This window comes from Mustelus asterias, chromosome 23 (assembly GCF_964213995.1).
Source record: "Mustelus asterias chromosome 23, sMusAst1.hap1.1, whole genome shotgun sequence".
Taxonomy (NCBI): domain Eukaryota; kingdom Metazoa; phylum Chordata; class Chondrichthyes; order Carcharhiniformes; family Triakidae; genus Mustelus; species Mustelus asterias.
Genome location: NC_135823.1, coordinates 55246224 through 55265353, shown reverse-complemented (window position 1 = coordinate 55265353; position 19130 = coordinate 55246224). Strand labels below are relative to the sequence as shown.

Here is a 19130-nt window from a genome sequence, read left to right as displayed (position 1 = left end):
TGTATATTGATGACCTTATCCCAGTAATGCTGACTGTCAATTCTATTTCAGTGTTATAGAATCATAGAATCCCGACAGTGCAGAAGAAGGCCATTCGGCCCACCGAGTCTTCACTGACTACAATCCCACCCAGACCCTATCCACATAACCCCACATATTTACGCTGCTAGTCCCCTGACACTGAGGGGCAATTTAGCATGGCCAATCAACCTAACTTGTACATCTTTGGAGTGTGGCAGGAAACCGGAGCACCCGGAGGAAACCCACGCAGGCACGGGGAGAATGTGCAAACTCCGCACAGACAGCGACCCAAGCTGGGAATTGAACCTGGGTCCCTGGTGCTGGAAGGCAGCAGTGCTAACCACTATGCCACCTACAATGTACATAATGTATACCTACCAATGTACATAACGCCTACAAATTAAATTCCCACTTTCGGTCCTCATTCCTCACATTTGTTTCAAAGAACAAGAACAAAGAACAATACAGCACAGGAACAGGCCCTTCGGCCCTCCAAGCCCGTGCCGCTCCCCGGTCCAGGATTGAATCCAGAATCCAGGATCCCCGCCCAATTTTCCAGCCTATCTACATACTAATATCCTATCTACCGAGCTGTCTCTCACAGCTACGATGCTTTGTTCATCACAACCTATTAACTCACCCCCACCCCCCCATTTCAGACCATGTGATCTCCAGGGAGAGGCGAAAACCCTACTGTGATGCCTACAGTAATCATAGAATCCCTACAGTGCAGAAGGAGGCTATTCAGCCCATCAAGCCTGCACCAACAACAACCCCACACAGGCCCTATCCCCGTGACTCCATGTATTTACCCTGCTAACCCCTCTGACGCTAAGGGGCAATTCAGCATGGCCAATCAACCTAACCTGTACATCTTTGGAGTGTGGGAGGAAACCCACGTGGACACGGGGAGAACGTGCAAACTCCATACAGTCACCCGAGGCTGGAATCGAACCCGGGTCCCCGGGGCTGTGAGTCAGCATTGCTAACCACTGTGCCACCGCGCCAATGCTGTATTATTCTGCCTGGGAGTGTGGTGGAGGGGGTTGCCTCACATCCTTTAAAAAGTAACGGATGAGCACTTGGGACGTCATAGCATTCAGGGCTATGGGCCTGGTGCTGGCAGGTGGGATTAGGTGGGAGTTCAGGTGTTTCTAATGTGTCGGTGTGGACTCGATGGGCTGAAGGACCTCTTCTGCGCTGTATGATTCTATTATCTCAGGAGTCATTCAACTTAATTTTGCTTGCCTTTTCATTTCTGTCATTTATTAATTTTACCACAGGGACAATAAGATCGGGAGCTACTTTGATTAAGAATTGTTTGTTACAATAATCCTCACTGATGTTTGCCCAATACAGGTAATGTCAAAGGATCACTCTCGCATCACTTACTTTGCAATAGCCATAAATGCCAGCTCAACATTTAGACCAGTTTTGGCACTTGTTTCCATAAATGGCACTCCGTATTCCTAGAAGAAGATAGCGGCCAATTAGATATATCCACAGCAAACTCATTGCGGAGGGATTTGCACCCTCATTACCGAGTGAATTGCACCTCCGTCATTAGCAGCCACCAAATTTCATTCCTCTGATGTCGACCCGCCAACTGATCACCAACCTCATCATCAAATTACCCCATTATCACTTTGATGAATGTTTTTCCCAGTATTGTAAAATAGTTCCGAATTATTAAATCCATAAGGGAGGATTTTCCCGTCTTGCCCATCATGGGAATCGTAGCGGGCGGGCGGGGTGGGGGGGGGGGGAGTGGGCGGGGGGTGGGCACCATGCTGAGGTCTGTTGACCTCGGGTGGGCTTTTCCAGTTTTGGAGCGAGCGTGCCCGGAAACTCCCGTCCATAGTCTTGCAATAACCGATGCTTTCAGTCACATCCCTTCATTAAAGAAAAGGAACTGGCGTGATAAGGTCTATTTAGTGAAACGCTAAATCTGCCCTTAAATCATCGCAATTTTTGTCACCCTTCCACATTGTCATTGCAGGTCCAGCGAGGCAACTGCCACTGGAATCACCTGAAGGGCAAAAGCAGCGAAAGTAATAAATGGAAGAGCTGATCTGTTATCTGGGCTCTGAATCCCTCCATCCCGAATTCTCACTAACTGCTGATTCACGTCACTACATCTTCATAGCCGCCAGTTAATGCCTAAATCGTACTGCCCGCTGAATCTCGCACCTTAACCTCCCATTATGACGGAGTCAGGTTCGACCTGAAACTGGCAAAGGACGGGCAGGGTGGCTTAGCACAACGTCCTTTTCCCTGCGCCTTGCTTTCAACCCACGCTCGGTCGGTGGAACGGAGATCTTTCTCCCAATTCCCGCTTTTCCGGTTTCCTCGCCACCAGCAGCAGTCTATTCCAGGAACTTCATTTTGCAAAATCTTCCCAGCCCCGCAGTTTAAAGAGAAAACAAAGGGTGTGACCTTTCCCCCTGCTGTGCCAATCGACCGGCACAGTGGGCCAGTAAGATAGCGCGAGACTTTCTCGCCAGGCGCGAACCGGCCTCGTGCCGATAGCCATCTTCCCGGCTCTGTTTTGCCGGCGCAGTCGGCTTTGCGCCCTTTTTGGGACTTTCCTGAAACATGGAATTTTTCGGGCAAGATCACCCCTGAAGGGTGGTTTAAAAAGCAACATACCTTGGCTAATTTTTCTCCTGCTTCTTTCTTCACTGCTCTCTCTTGAGCCACGTCAGCCTTTAAAAGACAGAAATGGCGATGAGTATGTTTCAGGGTCACAGCTTCATGTGTGAGTCTGCGCTCTTTCTAAACAGTGCGGCCTATCCCATACTAACTGATGCAGTTCCCAATTTCTAAAATACAAGCTGAACAGATTGAAATTTCCAATGATCACAACTCCAATGCTTTACCCTTTGCCTTTACTTGGTGCTCCTCCGAAAAGGCCAAGTGATGTTAGTTAAGGAATAAAAGAAAATACTGCGGATGCTGGAATCTAAAACCAAAACAGAAAATGCTGGAAAATCTCAGCAGGTCTTGACAGCATCTGTGGGGAGGGAATAGACAGTAAGAAGTTTAACAACACCAGGTTAAAGTCCGACAGGTTTATTTGGTAGCAAAAGCCACACAAGCTTTCGGAGCTCCAAGCCCCTTCTTCAGGTGAGTCAGAGCCAACGTTTCGAGTCAGAGCTCTGACCAAAGGTCACCCAGACTCGAAACGTTGTCTCTATTCTCTCTCCACAGATGCTGTCAAGACCTGCTGAGATTTTCCAGCATTATCTGTGTTTGACGTGAAGGAATTCTCTGTCGCAATTTACCATTCGACCAAAGGGTGGCAGCAGCTGGTCACACTGCGAAAGGATCGGCTGAATAAAGTTAAGCCTCGGAATTATACTCGTCCGGGGAAAATCAAGTGAAGGGGAGGTCAATTTAACAAAAGGTCAAATCAACAAATTAAAGGGGCAGCGCCTAAGCCTAGAAATGACGGAGTGATAAGTGGGCACTGAAGGGGGTACATGCCCATTCTGCACCTGGGCTGCGCCAGACGCTACACTGGTCACTGTGCCAGCCTGGAACAGCATTTGGCCCATTGACAAATTGGGGCCAAATGCCCCTTTCCGCCTTCTTTCCCATACTTTTACTATGTTTTTACTTTGCTCTGGAGCATTGTTTCAATTTTTAAGGTGATGGCCGAGTGGTATTATCGCTAGACTATTAATCCAGAAACTCAGCTAATGTTCTGGGGGACCCGGGTTCAAATCCCGCCACGGCAGATGGTGGAATATGAATTCAATTTAAAAAGTCTGGAATTAAGAATCTACTGATGACCATGAAACCACTGTTGATTGTCGGGAAAAACCCATCTGGTTCACTTATGACCTTGAGGGAAGGAAACCTGCTGTCCTTACCCGGTCTGGCCTACATGTGACTCCAGAGCCACAGCAATGTGGTTGACTCTCAACTGCCCTCTGAACAAGGGAAACTAGGGACAGGAAATAAATGCTGGCCAGCCTTATGGGTGGCACGGTGGCACAGTGGTTAGCACTGTTGCCTCACAGCGCCAGGGACCTGGGTTCGATTCCTGCCTCGGGTCACCGTCTGTGCGGAGACTACATGTTCTCCCCGTATCTGCGTGGGTTCACTCCGGGTGCTCCGGTTTCCTCCCACAGTCCGAAAGGTAGAGTCATAGAGGTTTACAGCATGGAAACAGGCCCTTTGGCCCAACTTGTCCATGCCGCCCTTTTTTTTAAAAACCCCTAAGCTAATCCCTCCATCCCGAATTCTCACCAACCTCTGATTCACGTCACTACATCTTCATAGCCGCCAGTTAATGCCAGTTAAACTGATGTAATTACTGTCACTGACATATGGTTGAGAGAGGGGCAGGATTGACAGCTCAATATTCCAGGATATAGGATCTTCAGGGAAGGAGGTAAAAGAGGAGGGGGGAGTCACAATTTTGATCAGGGAATCAATTACATCAGTAAGGAAGGATGACATTTTGGAAGGCTCTTCAAATAAAGCCATTTGGGTAGAACTTAAAAACAATAAAAGGAATAATCACATTGCTGGGAGTGTTCTATAGGCCCCCGAACAGTCTGAAGGAAATAGAAGAGCAGATGTGTAGGAAAACTTAAGAGAAGAGTGAAAATAATAGGCTAGTGATAGTTGGTGCTTTCAACTTTGCCAACATTAACTGGCGTGAAAGGTTTAGAGAGGACGGAATTCTTAAAATGCATCCAGAAGAACTTTTTAAGCCAGTGTGTAGAAGGTCCTGCAAGAGAGGGGGCAATCCTGGACTTAAATTTAGGCAATGAAGCCAAGCAAGTGACTGAAGCATCAATGGGGGAGCATTTTGCAGACAGCGATCTTAACTCGGTTAGATTCAAGACTTTTCTGGAAAAGGACAAGTATGGGCCAGAAATCAATGTTCTAAACTGAGGGAAGGCTGGTTTTAATAAGATCAGGTCTGATTTGGATTGGGAGCAGACAATTTTAGGTAAACCTTTGACGGAACAGTGGGACGTATTCAAGATGGAAATAGGGAGACCACAGGACCAACATGTTCCAAATAAAGAAAATGGGTGGGACCAACAAATCCAGTGAACCCTGGGTATCGGGGGATACACAGCATTGGATAGAGAGAAAAAGGGAGGCTTACAGCAGACACCGAGGGCTCAAAGCCATAGAGGAGTATAGAATGTGCAAGAGGGAACTTAAAAAGGAAGTTAAGGAAACAAAAAGAATGGCAAGTAGAATAAAGAAAAATCCAAACTTGTTTTACAAATACATTAAGGGCAAAAGGATAAGTAGTGAGAGTAGGGCCCATTAAGGACCACAGTGTGTGCAGCCAGAGGACATAGGTAGGGTTCTAAATGAATACTTTGCGTTAGAGTGAGGGGTACAATGTGGGTACAGAGATCAGGGAGAAGGACTATGATACAATAAAAAAAAACATAGGGGAGAAGGGGGGTCTCAGTGATCAACAAAGAACAAAGAAAATTCCAGCACAGGAACAGGCCCTTCGGCCCCCCAAGCCTGCACCGATCTTGCGGCCCGACTGAACTAAAACCCCTTACCCTTCTGGGGACCATATCCCTCCATTCCCATCCTGTTCATGTATTTGTCAAAATGCCCCTTAAAAGTCACTATCGTACCTTCTTTCACTACCTCGTTCCAGACCAGAACTACCAGAGTTCCAGACACCCACCACCCTCTGTGTAAAAGAACGTGCCTCGTACATCTCCTTTAAACCTTGCCCCTCGCACCTTAAACCTGTGCCCCCCAGTAATTGATTCTTCCACCCTGGGAAAAAGCTTCTGACTATCCAATTCAGAAGCTAAGTCTGGCAGGCTTAAAAGTAGATAAGTCTCCAGGCCCGGGTGAAATGTGTCCCAGGCTGTTGAGTGAGGCAAGGGAGGAAATAGCAGGGATACTGCAATAATTGTCAATCCCTCTCTGGCCACAGGACAGATGCCGTGGGACTGGAGGACAGCCAATGTGGTACCATTATTCAAGAATGGAGGAAGGCTTAAAGCAGGAAACTACAGGCCAGTAAGTCTAACCTCAGTGGCAGGGAAACTATTGGAAGGAATTCTGAGAAACAGAATTAATCTGCATTTGGAGAGGCAGGAATTAATCAATACCAGTCAGTGTGGTTTTGTTAAAGGGAGGTCATATCTGAGCAACTTGATTGAATTTTTCGAAGAGGTGACCAAGTGTGTAGATGAGGGCAAAGCATTAGACGTGGTCTACTTGGACTTCAGCAAGGTTTTTGACAAAGTGAGACTGATAGCGAAGGTAAGAGTCAATGGGATCCAAGGAAATTTGGCAAATTGGATCTAGAATTGGCTGAGTGGCAGGAAGCAGAGGGTGATGGTTGAAGGGTGATTCTTGACTGGAAGACTGCATCCAGTGGGGTCCTGCAGGGATCACAGTTGGAGCCCTTGCTGTTTGTGGTTTAGATAAGTGATTTTGATTTGAATGCAAGAAGGCTGATCAGTAAGTTCGTGGATGATACGAAAATTGGTAGGGTGGTAAATAGTGAGGAGGCTAGCCTTAGACTACAGGAGGATATAGACAGGATGGCCAGATGGGCTGCTCCGTGGCAAATGGAGCTCAATCCAGATAAGTGTGAGGCGATGCACTTGAGCAGGACAAACAAGACAAGGGAATACACGATGAACACCAGGACCCTGGGAAGCACCGAGGATCAGAGGAAGTTTGGTGTGTGCAGGTACACCGGTCCCTTAAAGAAACAGGGCGGATGGATAAAGTGGAATTCTTGACTTTATTAGTCGAGACATGGGCCAGAATTCTACCGCCCTGCCCGCCACGGGAATCGGAGTGGGTGAGGAGCAGAGCATGGGAAGGTCTGTTGATCTTAGGCAGGATTTTACGGTTTCGGGACGAGCGAGGCTGTAGAATCCTACCCACAGAGTTTTAGAGCGAGGAGCTGGAACTGTATAAAACATTGGTTAGGCCACAGCTAGGATATTGTGTGCAGTTCTGGAATCCACATTACAGGAGATATGTGGTAGCATTAGAAAGGGTGCAGAGGAGATTTACCAGGATGTTGCCTGGGCTGGAGAGTTTTAGTTATGGAGAGAGACTAGGTAGACTGGGATTGATTTCCTTGAAGCAGAGGAGACTGAGGAGGGACATGATTGAGATGTAAATGAGATTAAACCCATGCAGACAGGGGGAGAATGAGCAAACTCCACACAGGGAGTCACCCTAGACTGGAATTGAACCCAGGTCCCTGGCGCTGTGAGGCAGCAGCAGTGCTAACCACTGTGCCACCATGCCATCAATATATCCTGATGACACAAGAGGACCAATTCCACGTGCTCCTCTCACTCACACTACCAGAGGCTTTGGAGAGGGTACAGGAAAGATTTACCAGGATGTTGCCTGGTTATGGAGGGCATTGGCTATGAGGAGAGGTTGGAGAAACTTGGTTTGTGCTCACCGGAACGACGGAGGTTGAGGGGGCGACCTGATAGAAGTCTACAAGATTATGAGGGGCATGGACAGAGTGGATAGTCAGAAGCTTTTTTCCAAGGTGGAAGAGTCAATTACCAGGGGGCACAGGTTTAAGGTGCGAGTGGCAAGGTTTAAACGAGATGTCTGAGGCAAGATATTTACACAGAGGGTGGTGGGTGCCTGGAACTCGTTGCCGGGGGAGGTAGTGGAATCAGATACAATAGTGACTCTTAACTTGACAAATACATGAATAGAATGTGAATAGAGGGATATGGTCCCCGGAAGGGTAGGAGGTTTTAGTTCAGTCGGGCAGCATGGTGGGTGCAGGCTTGGAGGGCCGAAAGGCCTGTTCCTGTGCTGTAATGTTCTTTGTTCTTTGATCTTCATTAATCCCTTCCTGGCCACTCCTGCTCATCTCCAGGCCTGCATTTGAGCTGGGTGCGGTCAAAAGCATAGGCCTTTGATCGTGACAGTGCTTTCAAAGACTGGCACCTGAATGGATACAAAGATGTAGCATGCCAGCACTCACCTTGTTACCCAATAGCATGATTACCACGTCTTGAGTCGCATATTCATGGATCTCCGTCAGCCAGGCCTAAAAGGAACAAGGGAAGTGATGTTAAAATCTCTTGAACCACAGAAACCACAAAGTCGATATGAACGATCTAATTCGGTTCCCCCTCCACTGACAACGACCAAGATTCAAAAGCCGATGGGAAAGCTTCTGTAGCTACACTGGATAAAAATTGTACAAAGATAGGTGAACAATGACAGGGAAAGCTTGCAATCTGAATTTAGTGGTCAGTAAAATGGGAAAGATCGAGACATCTCAAAACAAAACATTCAATCACTGGATTTGGTCGGTTGCCTGAATACTTGCTATCCTAATGTAACTCACTCCCAGCTTAGTTCCTGCTCAGATTTAATCTCTTCAGCAAGTGGCTAGCTTTAAGATCACGGTTATTGTTATATATCAAACAGAAAATGCTGGAAAATCTCAGCAGGTCTGACACATACGTGGGGAGAGAATAGAGTCAACGTTTTGAGTTTAAGTTTAAGTTCATTTATTAGTGTCACAAGTAGGCTTACATTAACAGTTTAGAAGGATGAGGGGGGATCTTATGGAGACTTATAAGATAATGCGGGGGCTGGATAGGGTGGAGGCGGAGAGATTCTTTCCACTTAGTAAGGAAGTTAAAACTAGAGGACACAGCCTCAAAATAAAGGGGGGTCGGTTTAAGACAGAGTTGAGGAGGAACTTCTTCTCCCCCAGAGGGTGGTGAATCTCTGGAATTCTCTGCCCACTGAGGTGGTGGAGGCTACCTCGCTGAATATGTTTAAAGCGCGGATGGATGGATTCCTGATCGGTAAGGGAATTAAGGGTTATGGGGATCAGGCGGGTAAGTGGTACTGATCCACGTCAGATCAGCCATGATCTTATTGAATGGCGGGGCAGGCTCGAGGGGCTAGATGGCCTACTCCTGCTCCTATTTCTTATGTTCTTATGTAACACTGCAATGAAGTTACTGTGAAAATCCCCTAGTCGCCACACTGCGGCACCTGGCTCCCTGATGAGGGAGAATTTAGCACGGCCAATGTACCTAACCAGCACGTCTTTTGGAAACCTGAGCACCCGGAGGAAACCCCACACGTTCATGGGGAGAATGTGCAAACTCCACACAGAGAGCCTGATTTTACCATCAAGTTGCGCCTGTTTTTGGGCGCAAAAGTTTGGTAAAGTTGGGCATGAGGCGAGTAGCGCGATCCGCGCTGGTTCCCCCCTTTTACCAAGGCCCGAAAATGGCCACAATCGGGACCGTGCCCGAAATGGGTGCAACGCGAATGCATTTGCGTGCATTTAAATTGACTTAATGGACGGCACACCCAACTTTACCGGCACTTCCCCTTTTACCACCGCGTTTGCCCATCCAGAATCGGCGCGAAACAGACATGCTCCATAGAAGTCCGATTCGGGCACTCCAGTTAGTGAGGAGGTAGGTACTGAGCGTCCGACGGCACTCTGCTTGAGACCGATGGGGAGGGAAGGGTGATCCGCTGCCACTCTGCCTGAGATCAGTGGAGGGGAAGGGGGGGAGGGGCCTGCAATCGGTCTGGGTGGCGGGGGGGGGGGGGGTGGGGGGATAAGGGATCAGTACTGTTGTGGGGGGTGGGACATTGTCTGTGGGGGCCAGAGGGAGGCATTATCAGGCCCCGGGAGGGATGTGGCAGGGGAGCGGCATTCTATCTTTTTTTCCGGAACACGCACAATTGGAGGCGCTGATCAGAGCTATAGGGTTTCGGCCGCGTTAAGCCCCGCCCACAGGCTTCTGCAGCGCGATTCAGAATCGCTGATATTTTTTCAGGCAGAGTGTGTATGGGGGTGCCTGAGAACAGGTCGAAAAGTTGGATCTGAAACACTCCCAGTTTCAAGTCCGCCCAACACTTAGAATCAAAATGGTAAAATAGGGCCCAAAGAGTCACCCGAGGCTGGAATCGAACCCGGGTCCCTGGCGCTGTGAGGCAGCAGTGCTAACCACTGTGCCACTGTGTTGCCCCCTTACGTCAATGCAGTCTCACCGCCCTCTGGAATATCTGTGCTCATCTAATTCAGTTTTTAAAGTTTATTTATTGTCACAAGTAGGCTTACATTAACACTACAATGAAGTTACTGTGAAACTCCCCGAGTCGCCACACTCCAGCGCCTGGTCTCCTTACACCGAGGGAGAATTTAGCCTGGCCAATGCACCTAACCAGCACGTCTTTTGGACTGTGGGAGAAAACCTGGAGGAAACCCACGCAGACACGGGGAGGACGTGCTGACTCCGCACAGACAGTGACCTAAACGGGAATCGAACCCGGGTCCCTGGCACTGTGAGACAGCAGTGCTAACCACTGCGCCACCGCGAGATGCTGTCAGAACTGCTGAGATTTTCCAGCACTTTCTGTTTGAGTTCTCAGATCAAGGTTGCTGGTACATTTCTTGATGGAGCCTTGCATCCTGCAGTGGTGTTCCAGTGAATAAGTTTTGTCAAGTTGTCACTCGGAAGAAAAGTAGGTAAGCTTGCAAATCGTCCTGCTTTTGCACAGAGCTGAAATACAACTACAGTCATCAATCATTTCTTACTGTCCTGCTACTTAATTTCTAGCTGGCAGATGATGGAATAAAGCATCCCAGTGAGTCTCCTATTAAACAGCAATGTAATACTTCACACATTTTTGCTGTGGTCAGCAATGAAATCTCGACAAGTTGACTGCTGCATTGATTAGATAACACACTGGTTCCATCGTTCTGAGGTGTGGCACTCATTTAAAGTCTCAATAGACTTATCACTTAATCCCTAAGGGAGCTGAAGGGAGCATTGTATAAATACACCTAAAATACCAGGTTGACATGTCACTTGGACTGAGCTTCTGATTTAGTAAAGCCCGCAGTCGCTGCTCTGTCCACCTTGCCCAATGAATCAGGTCTTGGCTATTGAGGAGATGGCAAATGAGTAATGAAGTACCTACGTGATAACTGATTGCGCTGACACTTCTCCACGCACAGCCTTTCCCTGCCCTGTAATCTTTTCTAGTCAAGTCTCGCTAGTTCGCTTTATCTTTCTGTGAAGGGTGCAATCAACCCGTCTCTCTTTGCTCAACTCAGTTAACAGCTCCAGCCACCTTTGACCGACCATTGTGATTTTTCTAAGCGGCTCACACACATTCAGAAATAATTGGCTTTCTTTCACAGAACTAAACGAATCATGGACTAGCTCGGGTGAATGCATGGGGTTATGGGGATAGGGCCTGGTTGGGATTGTGGTCGGTGCAGACTCGATGGGCTGAATTGGCCTCTTTCTGCACTGTAGGATTCTATGTATGCCCTGTTTGAGAGCAGATATCCACTCCATCTGACGAAGGAGCAGCGCTCCTAAAGCTAATGGCATTTGCTACCAAATAAACCTGTTGGACTTTAACCTGGTGTTGTTAAAACTCTTACTATCTTATATTACAACAGAGAAGGTGTACACATTTTGGCTGCCAAGTGCTCGGAATATTCTAATGCCGTGGAAGGTGCTATAGAAATGGAAGTTCTTTCTTCCTTCAGTGCCAGATTGATAACATGTATTGGCTGCGAGATTGTTAATATTCACAGTTGGGCTTACGTTCCTTCAGTTTGGACTGAATTTGCAACAGGTCCCAGAGGTGATGGTCTCATGTCCAATATTTGCACCGCCTTTCCTAACAAATGTTCCAAAAATTTAATCTGTTCCAGGAGACTAGATGAAATGAGTTGAGCTGCGGCTTGTTACAGGCTAGTTCATTGGAACTCATATGAAAATAACTTCCAAGTTAAATTAACAGAATCATTTCCAAAGGCTATAAAATGATCAGTTATCTAACAGAAGGTCGATTATAAATGATGAGCCTTCAAATGAGCACATTACAAACATCCATATTGAAGCAGTTAGGAATATATTAAAATGGCGATTATGCTAGGAATGTAATCAATTATTTCTGGGGTTGGCAATAATTGAGGCCGAGCAGAATGTAGTGGCATGGTCATTGGACTAGTAAGGTTCATGCTAATGCCATGACAGTATGGGCGGCATGGTGGCAGAGTGGTTAGCACTGATCACCTCACAGCGCCAGAGTCCCAGGTTCAATTCCAGCCTTGGGTCACTGTCTGTGCTGAGTTTGCACATTATCTCTCTGTTTGTGTTAAAAGGAGAGGCTGGATAGACTGCAACTTTTTTTTCCCTGGAGCGTAGGAGACTTAGGGGTGATCTTATGGAGGTCTATAAAATTATGAGAGGCATAGATCAGCTAGATAGTCAACATCTTTCCCCGAGGTAGGGGAGTCCAAAACTAGAGGGCATAGGTTTAAGGTGAGAGAGGAGAGATACAAAAGGATCCAGGAGGGCATTTTTTCACACAGAGGGTGGTGAGTGTCTGGAACAAGCTGCCAGAGGTAGTAGTAGAAGCAGGTACAATTTTGTCTTTTAAAAAGCATTTAGACAGTTACATGGGTAAGATGGGCATAGATGGGTATGGGCCAAACGTGGGCAACTGGGACTGGCTTAGTGGTTAAAGAAAAAGGGCGGCATGGACAAGTTGGGCCGAGGGCCTGTTTCCATGTTGTAAACTCCGATGACTCTATTCTCCCCGTGTCTGCGTGGGTTTCCTCCCATAGTCCAAAGATGTGCAGGTTAGGTGGATTGGCCATGCTAAATTGACCCTTAGTGTCAGGGGAACTAGCAGGGTAAATATTTGGGGTTACAGGCCTGGGTGGGATTCTTATCAGTGTAGGCCCAATGGCCTTCTTCTGAATTGTAGGGATTCTATGATTCTATGGCAGGGGTTCGAATCCCACCACGGGTAGAGGGTGAAACTTGAATTCAATAATGATCGGGAATTAAAAGTCATGACCATTGTTAAAAACCCAGATGGTTCAGTAATGCACTTTAAGGAAGGAAATCTGTCGTCCTAATCTGGTCTGGTCTGCATATGACTCCTGATAGACTCAAAGCAATGCGCTTGACTCTAAACTGCTGTCTGAAATGGCCTGGCAATCCATTCAGTTCAAGAGCAGTGAGGGATGGGTAACAAATGCTGGCACTTGTCAGTGATGCCCACATCCCATGAAAAAATCTTAATTTCTTCATGCATGGCTACATTCCAACTGAACAATCACTAAAGTTTGGTTTGAAGTGAATGTAAAGTGTTAGGGACCAGATCAGAAACTCCGAGGTATGTTATGAAGTTAGCCTGGACCCCAACTTTTTTTTGATTTTGGCATTAGTGTGAGCATAAGGTGTTTTGCTCCGGGTGTGATTCTATAGACCCACTGGTTCATTTTTATTCAAGCAAACTTTATTTAACAACACAATTAAAACACAACAAAAAGAATTAGCATAATTTTTACCAATTGAAATACATAATCATGACAAGGTATAATTGTTAACAGCTAGCTATCTCTATAGCTCCAATTTAAACAATATCCCCACAGACATACATCCTTCTTCAGAATCACTTAGCATAAAAAGGTCATGTGGATGATACATTTCCAGCCCTTTAACCCCTCTGGACAGAGATACAGAAAGATACCAGTCTTCTGACTCCCATACAGCAGCCTCCAGAGAACGATCTATCTTCAAACAGTAAACTTCAGAGAAAGAGAGCTATTTGCTGGCAGGTCCCAGTCTCCAATCTCCAGAGAGAGAAAGGGAGACACACTACTTCTCTCTAAAGATCCCAAGCAGCAGCTGAGATTGTTTCTCTCTGTGAGCCAAGCCCAATCAGATGATTTTTCCTGTCAATCAACCTAATCAAACCCCACTCTGAAAATCCCCAGGGGAATTCAAATTCTATGGTGGGCTTCGAACCTGGGTCCCCAGTGCATTACACTGGCTCACTAGTCCAGTGACAATACCATTGTACCACCACCACTCCTAAAGGGCAACTAGGGATGGATAATAAATGTTGGCCTTTCCAGCAACGCCCACATCCCAAGAAATTATTTTAAAAACAAGAGTCAACTGAGTTCCCTGATAAATTCAAGAATGGTCACGTGCCGATGGAACTGTACCCAGCACGAGCTAACTCTTACAGTAGATAAGAGGCAACTCGTCAACCTTAAGAGAAACCTTCAGTGATATTTTATCTGTGAAACCCAGCAATCTAGCCAGTGGCTGACCTTTGATTGATCTGTTCTCTTTTTAACATCCAATCTCACACACTCCCTAGCATTTTTAAGTGAGATGACCTCTCGCTGACTTTGGGTAAGCGCCAAAGGTTGTAGTGAAAGCATCCTAGGATCACAGGCATGTGGATTTTTGGCTTCTTAAGCCAGAAGTTTAAAGTTTATTTATCAGCGTCACAAGTAGGTTTACGTTACAATGAAGTTACTGTGAAAATCCCCCGGTCGCCACACTCCGGTGCCTGTTCGGGTACACTGAGGGAGAATTTAGCATGGCCAATCCACCTAACCAGCATGTTTTTCAGGAGGAAATTAGAGCACCCGGAGGAAACCCATGCAGACACAGGGAGAACGTGCAGACTCCGCACAGGCAGTGACCTGAGCCAGGAATTGAACCCTGGTCCCTGGCACTGGGAGGCAACAGTGCTAACCACTGTGCCACCGCATTGCCCCTTTCTCGAAAAGGATTGGTTAGTGTGAACTCGGGAATATAGGGCAGGTGGGAGTGCAGAGTGGATATTCAATGGGTAACTGTGTGGTGTGGGTAGAAGAAGCTCCCTGTGTTCCAGGGAACAATAGTCTCAGTACTCTGAAAAGCTCCTCTTCCTGACTAAGGACAGGTAGATGCAGTCTGAAGCTTCGTTACATCGATGCTGGAGAAAGTTGGCAGGGTGATCTGCTCCCAGTATTTGCCAAAGCTGCTCAGTGGCCATCTGTTGGGAACCGTATCAGAAGCGTGCAAGCTAACTCGCTTTTTCAGTTCTCCTGTGGAGGAGCAGCTGGCTTTCCATTCTGTGACCTTTCTCGTTGGGAAACTTGAAAGCTCGTATTCATCCTCCGGTGAACTGTGAGCAGAAGCCCATTTCGAACCATTTAGTGTCTCCTTTTCCTTGTTTTGATCTTCAATGCAGCATGAGAAATGAGCAAAGACTATTAATCACATTGAGGTTACTGCTTCTCATGTACAACCATAAGGCTTGCACTGCCATAGCCTCTCCCTGAATTCATTCACTTGTATTGGCGGCACGGCGGTACAATAGTTAGCACTGCTGCCTCACAGCGCCAGGGACCTGGCTTCAATTCCGGCCTCGGGTTACTGTCTGTGTGGAGTCTGCACGTTCTCCCCGTGTCTGCGTGGGTTTCCTCTGGGTGCTCTAGTTTCCTCCTATTCTCCAAAGATGTCTGGGTTAGGTGGATTGGCAATGGTAAATTGCTGTTTGTAATATATAAATGATTTGGAGGAAAATGTAACTGGTTTGATTCGTCAGTTTGCGGACGACACAAAGATTGGCGGATTTGCGGATAGCGATGAGGACCATCAGAGGATACAGCAGGATATAGATCGGTTGAAGACATGGGCAGAGAGTCGGCAGATGGAGTTTAATCCGGACAAATGAGAGGTAATGCATTTTGGAAGGTCTAATACAGATAGGAAACGTACAGTAAATGGCAGAACCCTTAAGAGTTTTGATAGGCAAAGGGATCTGGGTGTACCTTGATAGGCAAAGGGATCAGTGACCACAGGTCACTGAAAGTGGCAATTCAGGTGGAGAAGGTAGTCAAGAAGGCATACGGCATGCTTGCCTTCATCGGCCGGGGCATTGAGTTTAAAAACTGGCAAGTCATGTTGCAGCTTTATGAAACCTTAGTTAGGTCGCACTTGGAATATAGAGTTCAATTCTGGTCGCCACACTATCAGAAGGATATGGAGGCTTTGGAGAGGGTACAGAAAAAGTTACCAGGATGATGCCTGGTATGGAGGGCATTAGCTATGAGGAGAGGTTGGAGAAACTTGGTTTGTTCTCACTGGAGCGACAGAGGTTGAGGGGCGACCTGATGGAAGTCTACAAGATTATGAGGGGCATGGACAGAGTGGATAGTCAGAAGCTTTTTCCCAGGGTGGAAGGGTCAATTATTAGGGGGCACAGGTTTAAGGTGCAAGAGGCAAGGTTTAAAGGAGATGTACGAGGCAAGTTTTTTACACAGAGAGTGGTAGGTGCCTGGAACTCGCTGCAGAGGGAGGTAGTGGAAGCGGATACGATAGTGACTTTTAAGGAGCGTCTTGACAAATACATGAATAGGATGGGAATGGAGGGATATGATCCCCGGAAGGGGAGGGGGTTTTAATTCAGTCGGGCAGCATGGTTGGTGCAGGCTTGGAGGGCTGAAGGGCCTGTTCATGTAATTTTCTTTGTTCTTTGACCCTTACTGTCAGGGGGATTAACAGGGTAAACACTTGGGGTTACGGGGATGGGGCGTGAGTGGGATTGCGGTCGGTGCAGACTCGATGGGCTGAATGGCCTCCTTCTGCACTGTAGGGATTCGATGAATTGAATTTATTATTGTCACATGTATTGGGATACAGTGAAATGTATTGTTTCTTGCACGCTCTTCAGACAAAGCATACTATTCACAGAGTACATAAGGGAGAAGGAAGTGAGAGGGTGCAGAATGTAGTGTTACAGTTACTATTAGGGTGAAGAGAAAGATCAGCTTAATATGTGATAGGACATTCTCGTTGGAGTCAAATAAGCATGGTTAATTATTCCAAAAGGCTACAAAAACTAAATTTATTCTTTGACCCCCAAAACACAAACTATTTACAAACTCGACAGTCACCGTCACTATGACCGCCTATTTCTATCCCTGTAACAAGCCACTCATCCCCTGCCTGCGCTCAACTGTTGCTGAAACTGTGATATATGTATCTACATTGTATGCTGGGGTTTGGGATGTGGACTGCCCCTTTAAGAGTGTGGGTCAGGTGACCCCTGGACAGTAATCCCCTCCCAGCGTGGGACTCGGTTGGGCAGTCTTAACCTGACTATGAATCAATGCACACCTAAAGTGCTCCCAGTGTTCAAGTTATCAAGCCTAACTCGTGAATCTTCATGCACCCTTAATCCATAGGGACAAACATAAGAGAAAACCACAATCATACCTCTGTTACCTACAGATGTTATTATTTCAATGCTCCCCTGGTGGTCTTCCATCTTCCACAATCCTTAAACTTCAACTCACCCAGAACTCCGTTTCACTAAATCACCGCTGTGCTCTCCAACCTCCAGTGGATCTGCTCTGGCAATGCCTCAAGGTAGAAATTCTCATTAAAGGCATCCACCGTCCCTTTCTCTGTAACCTCTTCCAGCAGCCCCTCTTCCCACCCAACCCACCAGATCTCTTTGTTCCTCCAATTCTAGCCTCTTGAGCACCCCCTGTTTTTCTTGACTCTGTCATAAAGTTTATTTATGAGTCACAAGTAGGCTAATATTAACACTGCAATGAAGTTATTGTGAAAATCCCCTCGTTGCCACACTCCGGCGCCTGTCTGGGTACACTGAGGGAGAATTTAGCATGGCCAATGCATCTAACCAGCTTTCGGACTGTGGGAGGAAACCGGAGCACCCGGAGGAAACCCACGCAGACACGGGGAGAACGTGCAGACTCCGCACAGACAGTGACCCAAGCCAGGAATTGAACCCAGGTCCCTGGCGCTGTGAGGCAGCAGTGAGCTACCGCTTATAAACTGCCTTGGGACATTTTCTTGTATGAAAGGCTTTATAAAAATGCAAGTTGTTCTTGTGTCCTACCAGCCGCATTTCCCTGTTGTGGACAGGAGTCTGGTCATGCTGTTCCAACATCATTCCTTTTCCAATCTGCTCTTCCCCTCCTCGGGATAGTGATATCAGCTGAGGAGTAATTTCACAGCAAACACCACCACGCAACAAATGACTGCCATTTGTTGCACACTAAATACTTACAAGCTACTCAAACTCATTGTTATCCTCACCTGACACTCACACAAGTGCACTGTCTTAGCGAAAGTCCCAATTTTTTGTTTATTCATTCGTGGGACATGGGCGTCGCTGACTGGGCCAGCATTTATTGCCCATCCCTAGTTGCCCTTGAGGAGATGGTGGTGAGCTGCCTTCTTGAAATATTGCAACCCACGTGCTGTGGGTTGACCCACAATGCCGTTAGGGAGGGAATTCCAGGATTTTGACCCAGTGACAGTGAAGGAACGCGATATATTTCCAAGTCAGGATGGTGAGTGGCTGTGTGGGGAACTTGCAGGTGGTGGTGTTCACATGTATCTGCTGCCCTTGTCCTTCTAGATGGAAGTGGCCATGGGTTTGGAAGATGCTGTCTAAGGATCTTTGGTGAATTGCTGCAGTGCATCTTGTAGATAGTACACACTGCTGCTACTGAGCGTCGGTGGTGGAGGGAGTGGATGTTTGTGGATGTGGTGCCAATCAAGCGGGCTGCTTTGTCCTGGATGGTGTCGAGCTTCTTGAGTGTTGTTGGAGCTGCACCCATCCAGGCAAGTGGAGAGTATTCCATCACACTCCTGACTTGTGCCTTGTAGATGGTGGACAGGCTGTGGGGAGTCAGGAGGTGAGTTACTCACTGCTGTATTCCTAGCCTCTGACCTGATCTTGTCGCCACTTTACGTGGCAAGTCCAGTTGAGTTTCTGGTCGATGGTAACCCCAAGGATGTTGACAGTGGAAGATTCAGCAATGATAACACCATTGAATGTCAAGGGGCAGTGGTTAGAGTGTCTCTTATTGGTGATGGCCATTGTCTGGCATTTGTGTAGCATGAATGTTACTTGCCATTTGTCAGCCCAAGCCTGGATATTGTCCAGATCTTGTTGCATTTGAACATGGACTGCTTCAGGAGGAGGAATTTTAAAAAAATCATTCATAGGATGTGGTTGTCACTGGCTGGGTCAGCATTTATTGTCCATTGAACCATAGTAAAGTTACAGCACAGAAGGAGGCCATTTGGCCCATCTTGTCTATGTCACCTGCATGCCCTTTCTAATCCCACCTTCTTGCATCTGGCCTTGAGTTCTGAAGCTTGCAGCACTTAAGGTGCAGATCCATCCCTACTTGCCGTTGAACTGAATAGTTTCCTAGGCTATTTCAGAGAACATTTAAGAGTCAATCACTTTGCTGTGGATTTGGATTCACA

The 19130-nt window shown here is 47.1% G+C and overlaps 1 protein-coding gene across 1 annotated transcript in view; it reads right to left on the bottom strand.

The window, feature by feature from the left end:
- rab26 (RAB26, member RAS oncogene family) overlaps nt 1-19130 on the bottom strand; it is a 425728-nt gene that overhangs the window by 2344 nt on the left and 404254 nt on the right. Inside the window, exons 6-8 of the mRNA XM_078240702.1 lie at nt 8003-8068; nt 2671-2727; nt 1414-1490 (exon numbers count right to left, since the gene is read on the bottom strand). Of these exons, the coding sequence (XP_078096828.1) occupies nt 1414-1490; nt 2671-2727; nt 8003-8068 (200 nt within the window). The remainder of the gene's footprint in view (nt 1-1413; nt 1491-2670; nt 2728-8002; nt 8069-19130) is intronic.